Consider the following 7847-nt stretch of genomic DNA (forward strand, 5'->3'; position numbering starts at 1 on the left):
AAAAAAAAAAGGATCAAAAGCGCAAAAATAAAGCTAGTGGAGTCAACAATGAAAATAATAATAGAAGCACCTTGCATATGAGATTTGCAGGCATCGCGAGGCATCCTTGGAGCCTGTCCCAGCGTCGACACTCATGCTGGAACTTACGGCCGGCGTCAAGTTGACCTATCTGGCAGAGGGTGCCGCCAACATAGTCTACAATATCTCCTCTGACCCCTATCCCTCAGCTGCCCCCGCCAGAGCTCCAGACATCTCAGGCACCAAGCCACGAACAGGGTTGGGTCAAGCTCAAGCTGCGTATCCGGGCAAACTGCTTCGTTTGAGGAAGAAGATCGACTCAGGAACACCTTACCTAGAGATTACCCGCAGATTCAACTCGCAGGTCCGCTCGCTGTTCCAGGACGAGGAGCTCGTCTCGCAGGAACTTGTCAGGCTACCGGACGGTCTCACCACGGCCTGCAATGAGCGTCTGAGAGACGATGAGGCGCAGGACCGCCGGCCCATGAAGCGGCGAGGTGTCTATCTCTGCACCGATGAGCCATTCGGCCTTCTCATCAAAGACATGACTGCTTCCCCTGGCTCAGGTGCAACGCTCTGGGAGTTCAAGCCCAAATGGCTGGTCCAGTCTCCCTCTGCGCCCCCAGACTCTCGCCGATGCCGCACCTGTGCTCTACGGGAAAAGAGGCAATTTACAACCAGCCGGGGAGCAACCATGGACAAGACGGCTGAACAGCTTCAAGGCAAGAGATCATTTTGTCCGCTTGATTTGGTCTCAAACAGGCTCGAGGACATCATGTCTGCGGTATCAGTGATCATTGATAGCCCCGACGATGCTCGTCGAATAGCTGCCTTTATATACCAAAACCCAACGCTGCTCAAACTTCGAGACAAGCAGCACCAGATGAACGCTGTCGGGCTGGAAGGTATCCATGCGTCACCAGAGGAGAGAGCTATCTCCATGACGCTGAGAGACTGCACGATGTTTGTTAAGGTAGGGTTTCATGCATACAGAACTAGATATACAATATGTCTCAATCGGTGTCATCTTCCTCTTTCACCAACATATATGTGTACACCGTATCTGACGGGTTTTTTGTAGGTTCCACAGAAACATAATGAACCCCTTGAACTTCGTCTGGGCGATCTTGACTTCAAGAGTGAAGACGGGGGCAAACTCCAGTACTGGCAAGATACCGAGACTGAGCTGATCGAAGAGGGATGGTACTTGGGTGTTCACAGAAGTCAGGATAAGAACACCGAGTGCGCCCTTGGCCGCTAGTCTAACTTTGGTCCACGTTCTCACCGCACTTTTTTGCCATAGGTCAGACTACATATAGCCTATGCATGGTCGTTTGGTTCATGCCATCATCCTTTCATTAGCTGGCTATACAAAGCTGTTCTATATCTTTTTTTTCAAACAGTTTTGGCTTGGCACTTCCCATATCACGTGACATGTGGACTAAATGCTTATATAATCAAATACATCATTGCGATACTCCCGTTTAGAGTAGATATCAAAATCTCGCGATAGCGACGGACGATGCGACGGGGTGGTCGTTTGCTAGCTGATATACCCCTGAGCAAGGGTAACAGTGCATTATCTCAGGTCTCTAATACTACATCCTCCTAATCAGAAGAACAATGTGCAACGCTTTCCTTTCTTATTACCTCGTCTCAAATCACATCAATTAATCAAGATGCCTGCCCAAATATCGCATCGTAATGACCTCTCCTCCGTCCTGAACCAGGTAAGTCAACGATGAGCCGCTTGATAGTTTGATACTCCAGCTAACTAAAAATACTCTGATAGATCGTCCTATCCTCCTCAGACACTGACTACCTCGACCAACTCATTCCTTCTATCCGCGAATATAGCCATGGAAACCGAACCACACAGCTCCTACACTCCCTTACCAAATTCGCAGACGACCGGGAAGCGAAAATTGAAAGCATATGCAACTCGACACACCAAGACTTTGTCTCTTCGGTCAACCAACTCCTTCAAGTCCGTGAGGGTACCGTCAACCTCACCCAAGAGATTCTCGGCCTCAACCAATCCATCCTCGCCAGCACAAAGCGCCTAGCCGAACAAAAGAAGGCCCTGGTTGAATCGCGCAGTCATCGCCAGAATATTGACGAAACCTCTAAGGCCCTGCAGGATTGTTTGGAGGTTCTCCGTCTCGCAAATCAAGTTCACGAACTACTTGCTAAGAAGAACCATTATGCCGCGCTCAGAGCTCTGGATGAGTTGCAGAATGTTTATCTCAAGGGCGTCACGCAGTATAAGATTGCAGAAGTTATACAGCGATCCGTGCCAATGACGCAGAAGGCGATTGCGGATGCAGTCATGGACGATTTGAATACGTGGTTATACCGCATTCGTGAAATGTCGCAGTATCTGGGTGAACTATCACTATTCCACACGGATAAGCGAAAGGAGAGGCTAGCAGAGCGTAGTGAGAAGATACCCTACCTGTCGCGGTTTAAACTTAATTTAGCTATAGAACTAGTGTCTGATGAGATGGAGGAGTTTGATTTACTTTATAATGACGACCTGCAAGTGGACTTCTCGCCCTTGCTCGAGTGTATGCATATACACCAGTCCCTTGGCCAGATGGACAAGTTCCAGGTTGAGTATGCGACGACAAGAAGACAGCAAAAGGATCTCCTGCTGCCTACTTCCATCACTTTACTGTCAGAAGACGGCTCGAGTCTGCATACTTTACTGGAAGAGATTGCTGGCTTTGCCTTGGTTGAGCGAGCCACAATGAAGAGAGTCCCTGAGTTGAGGTCTCCTGTAGATGTAAGTGGCCATCATTCATTCATGCATTGAGCAATAAACTAATTACACCCCTGTAAACAGGTTGAAGAATTATGGGACTCAATGTCTCAGACTGCCGTCGGATTGATTTCAAAGGCGCTGCCGACAGTTGATAACTCGGAGGATATCCTTAAGATAAAGAATCTCATTACTCTTTTTATGCAAACCATGAGCGTACGTCCTACCTCTTCTCCCAACTACCGCCTATAGACTGCTAACTTAGTTTGTTTTCAAGTCATTCTCTGTTGGCCCGTTTGATAGACTTCTTCTTACATTATTCGAAAAATATACCGAACTACTAAAGAGGAGATTTAGTGATGATTTCCAAGAGGTGAGTACTTATCTTTGTTTCTGTATTCCTAGCTGCTTACTTTGTATCAGATCGTTCAAACAGATGACTACATGCCCATGCCTATCCGGAGTGACGAGGAGTATGACAAGGTCCTGAATGTCAGCTGGTATACCCCTGAGAAACCTCGAGAAGAACAAACGTAAGATATTGTCATATGCCCCTTAATATATCTGGTTCTTCTAACAGCAATGCAGATATCCTTGTGTTCTCCCGTTCTCACAGATGTATCCTTTGTGCTGCATCGATATCAGAAACCTTCTAAACCAGTTCTACTATTTCTCAGGGGACAACTTTAATCATCCAGCCGTTATAGATGAAACCGTTCGAAGTGTACGTTTATGGCTCCCCTCCGGTTATTCGAACTTCCCTCCACGATTCATTTCAGTTCATCGCTTCAGTTACTAAAATTTATTATTACAGTCTCTGGATGAGCTTCTCTGCAACAAAGTATGCGAAATGCTCACGGAGCGGCTTGGTTCGCAATACCTTGGCCAAATAGTCCAAATCCTCATCAACCTGGAACACTTCGAAATTGCATGCCAGGAACTTGAAGTTCTTCTAGCAGCTGCCCGATCATCCAACTCCGGCGAGGGTCCTATCGCCCTTAATGCCACGGAGAAGTTCCGCATGAACAAGAAGGCAGCTGAGAAACGGATTTTTGAGGTCGTCAACTCGAAGATCGACGACCTTATCGAAACAGCTGAATATGACTGGAACGCGCCCAAGCTACAGATGGAACCAAGCAATTACATGCAGACGCTGACCAGATTCTTGTCGAACATCATGAACTCTACTCTTCTTGGCCTGCCAACGGAGATCAAGGAGCTTATCTATTTTGATGCCCTCAGCCATGTCGCTAATAGGGTTATAGTATGTGGTCTTTTGTTTCCAACTCGACGCAGGTTGTACTTGTCTAACACTTCAATCACCCAGGCCCTCCCACTTGATCCTGAGGTTAAAATAATCAATCCTAACGGGGTTGCTGCATTAGCCCGAGATGCAGACTACCTGTCGAAATTCGTGGATAGTTTGGAAGTCCCCATCCTGCGAGAAAACCTTGATGAATTGCAACAAACTGTCCAATTGATGATGGCCGAGAACACCGATGAGTATTACGATATTGCGGTGAGAAACAAGAAGTACGGACGCGTTGATCCTATGAACGGACCAGTCTTGCTTGAAAAGTAAGTCTCTACCTTCCCACATTAATCGCTATCATACAGTATCTTGAAAAACAGAGAACTAGCCAAACGACTCATACTAAACATCTGCATAGGCTTTCTCGAGCGGTACAAAGCCCCTCCAAGCCAGACAGTAAATTCAGCCTGTCAAATCGGTTTGGAAAGAAGTATTGAGCCGAGCCGAGCCCGATGTCATGTCTCAAAGAACAAGAGGGGGGTTCCTTCTTTGAAAATATACACATCGTTATGTACTATATATACCCGCCACGGTTGAAGCTACCTTCAGACGCCTCCCCGCCTTGCATTCTTATTAATATGCCCCATTGCGAGATGTTGAAAACTGTACAAGAGAAGCCTTGGGAACAGGATAAATTGAAATAAGGGGCGAGGCAAGGAGGAAGATGCACGGTTTGATGATACCAAATTCTTTTCATGTAAGGGAACGGGAGAGACGGGTGAACAGACAGGACAGCAGCGGAATAAGCAGTGGTAGGGTAGGCAGGCAGTAATGATAAATGATAGCACCCAGCAAACGACAGTCAATACTTAATAACAACCCACATCTCTGAGTCTCGACGGCCACCAAGAATGAGGGAAAGGGTGGAAAGGGAGAAGGTATCAAGAAATGGTTTGAAAAGGGCAACGGAGGTGAGTGAGCTTAGAATGACAGGTCATAAGAATAATAAAAACGTATATAATTAAGGTTTCGTCCCACCAGGAGCTCCGTTTTTCTTGCCCATTAATCCCTAGAGAGCGATTGTCGAGTCGCCCTTTTTGGGATTCTACTTTGATAGTGCACCGACTTGGTATGTAACATATGAATTAGAAAGAAAAATTTCAGGGTCGCTCGCACCGACATCCGGAGCTTCAATCGGCTGCTTTCAACTTTGATCACTGTAAGGTGGAAAGGTTAGGGCACCGATGCATAAGGGATGGGAGCCTTGGAAACAAAACTGTTATCGTACGCGGGAAGTACAACTCACCTGCTGAGGGGGTAATTGAGAATATCCGTACATCTCGCCAAACATCTGGGGTTGGGGGTGGCCGTAGGCAGGGTCTGACTGTACTGCCCCACCGTACATGGGAGGCTGCTGTCTGTAGTCCTGTTCCTGGCCGAGGGGATGCTGTCCCATGGCGCCGTACTCTGGAGGGCCCATGGGGTGCTGCTGAGGTACACCTGGTGGCTGGGGTGGTAGCTGGCCCGGTCCTGGCGCCTGGGGGGCACCGGGGGCCTGGGGAGCTGACCGTTTGGTATGAGAGGTAGCTTCTTCCCTGGGAACGATATCGATCAGGAAATCAAACATGTCTGACTTTGCCAGGGCAGCTGCAATGTCTGATCGCTGCAAGGTACGTCGTTTGTTGTCTTCGGCATGTATCCAGGCGCGCATGGTCAATTCGGTTATGAATACGTCGCAGCCTTTGGCGAACAGGACGGGCGCTTCGGCTGAAATCATCTTCACTTCCGGGTCGGCTTTCATCACCTTTTTGATGCGTGCCAGCGGTAGTTGGTGGATTTTGTAGTCATGGTTATCAGACTCGAGGTGGTTGATGGTGTGCTGCCAGTATGTCGTCAAGATATCACGCGCAGAGCCTTGGAGGCCCTGATTGACCTGTTCCGCCATGATTCAATGGTTAGCGCGCGTGCTTCCAGAATGGGAGAGGGTAAAAGATGGGTTATGCGACTCCATACGTTTGCCCATGTACCTGCATATAGCTCTGGAACCGGCGCGTATCCTTGTGCAGAGAGCTGGTCCATCAAAAACAACCAATTAGTGACCGGCCTCTCGTATATATATGTATCTATATCTATAGGTCAAGCATCGAACCATCTCTATGGAGAGAGGATTACTGCTGATCAAACGAGTGTATGTGGGGGGAGGAGAAGAGGGAGTATAATTCTCTTTTTTAGACATACCGCTGCGCTTGCGCCTGGAGAGAGAGAGCCATGATGTTAGCATATATATTCTTGTGTTATTTTGTAGCAAAAAACCAGAAGAGGAAGAGCAGGAGAAACAGCTGGACGAACCATAATGGCCCCCATTCCGAGTGTCATATACCGGCTGCGACTGCTGTGACTGCGGCTGCGACGACGCTGGCTGGTGATGCATGAGGTTCTGACGAGCGGATTGCGATGGCTGGCCCGCAGCCTGGTTTTGTTGCTCCATAAGTGTGTGTCTGTCTGGCTGTCGCTGGGTGCGAGCTGTCTGTTGACGCCTTCAGTCCGTCGTCGTCGTCTGCGTCTGCGTCCGATGCGAGATGCGGCGATGCTGGCTACCTGGTCGAGACGGCGGAGGGCGAAGGAGGGACGGCAGGCCGGATCGAAGTCGTGAAGAGCTGCTGGTCGAGTGGCGGTGAAAAAGGGCCGCGAGAAAAGAGGCCTAAAAGTGTTACCGTGTTGGGTGGGGAGGTGAGGCCGGAGCAGCGAGGAGCAGAGAGACGAGACGGGATGCTGCGCCCGCGAGCGAGATGTTGTTATTATACTTATATGGATGGGCAGGACAACAGGTCTCGCAGCAGCCAGACGGGAGTGCGCCTTAGAGCTGAGGATGGCGAGCTACTGTTCTTTTTTTTTTTGCTTCTTCTTAGGACGCTCTTCCGTCGCGATGGCAAGGATTAGGTCGAGTTTTAAGGGGAAGAAGACAGACAGAGAGAGACGAAGGCGAAGGCGAAAGACGAGGAAGCAGAAGAAGAGCTTTCTCTCTCCGTTCTTGTTTTTGGTAGCTAGCTTGGAGGGAAAAATAAAAGAGCTGGTCCTGAGGGCAGCGTCCAATATAAACTACCGCGGACGATAATTTCCAGTGTATATATATATATATATATATAATAACTACTCGACTATAGACGGACGTGCTTGTCTCTGCGCCCATCGCCGTCTCGCAGGTACCTGCTTCTCGGTGTAACCGGGCACCCGATCCCTCGATGACATCTCCATCCATGCTCCAGAGGGCACAGCGCGCGTCCAGACGATGACGGGCACACCAGCGACGGGCTCTCCCCATACGCCAACCAGCAGCCAGTCAAGCCATGAGACAGCGGCCGCTCACCAAACAATCACCTCCCAGCGCCCCAATCATGGGCTGCGAACCCGGTCAAGGATTGGAACACCGTCTCCGGCAGCAGCAGCTGGTCCTCGAATCGGATGCGCTGTCGGAGCCCCCCTTGGCAGCCCTATCCGCCTAAGATTGGGCGCCAATGAAGCACCAGCGAAGCGTTGCTTGACGCCCCAAAGGGCCTCTCCTCGCTCGCAGCCGGTCTCCAATCGTGTGCGGCGTCGCGTGTATTTCGACGTTCGGCCGTCCCTTGGGCCTACCCTTGGGGTTCTATGCGTTGTTATCATTGGGACAGTTGGGCGCAAAGGGGGATCTGGCCTGCATTGCAGCTGGGCAATCAGGTGGCGTGGTCGCTTCGGTCGTCTACGGCGGGTTCGTCGAGCTATTAACTAGTTATTCTGCGAGCGTCATTCCTTTGCCTCTCTCTCTCTCTCTCTCTCTGT

At 49.6% G+C, this 7847-nt stretch overlaps 3 protein-coding genes across 3 annotated transcripts; 2 read left to right on the top strand and 1 right to left on the bottom strand.

Moving 5' to 3' along the window:
- Positions 1–64: 64 nt before the first annotated feature.
- On the top strand, positions 65–1279 carry TRV_08153 (uncharacterized protein; the record flags this gene model as incomplete). Its single annotated transcript, XM_003017790.1, has 2 exons — positions 65–991; positions 1100–1279. Coding segments are annotated over 2 exons (1107 nt in total), but the record flags the coding sequence as incomplete, so codon positions are not given.
- A 418-nt stretch (positions 1280–1697) lies between these two features.
- On the top strand, positions 1698–4361 carry TRV_08154 (uncharacterized protein; the record flags this gene model as incomplete). Its single annotated transcript, XM_003017791.1, has 7 exons — positions 1698–1748; positions 1811–2803; positions 2864–2995; positions 3045–3152; positions 3185–3312; positions 3368–3503; positions 3594–4361. The coding sequence occupies 7 exons, from the start codon at positions 1698–1700 to the stop codon at positions 4359–4361; spliced, it is 2316 nt and encodes a 771-aa protein (XP_003017837.1).
- A 775-nt stretch (positions 4362–5136) lies between these two features.
- TRV_08155 (uncharacterized protein) lies at positions 5137–5976 on the bottom strand (the record flags this gene model as incomplete). The annotated part of the gene is made up of 2 exons (XM_003017792.1): positions 5137–5229; positions 5338–5976. The coding sequence occupies 2 exons, from the start codon at positions 5974–5976 to the stop codon at positions 5137–5139; spliced, it is 732 nt and encodes a 243-aa protein (XP_003017838.1).
- Positions 5977–7847: the final 1871 nt, after the last annotated feature.

This window comes from Trichophyton verrucosum (assembly GCF_000151505.1).
Source record: "Trichophyton verrucosum HKI 0517 chromosome Unknown contig01378_1.f1.exp, whole genome shotgun sequence".
Taxonomy (NCBI): Eukaryota; Fungi; Ascomycota; class Eurotiomycetes; order Onygenales; family Arthrodermataceae; genus Trichophyton; species Trichophyton verrucosum.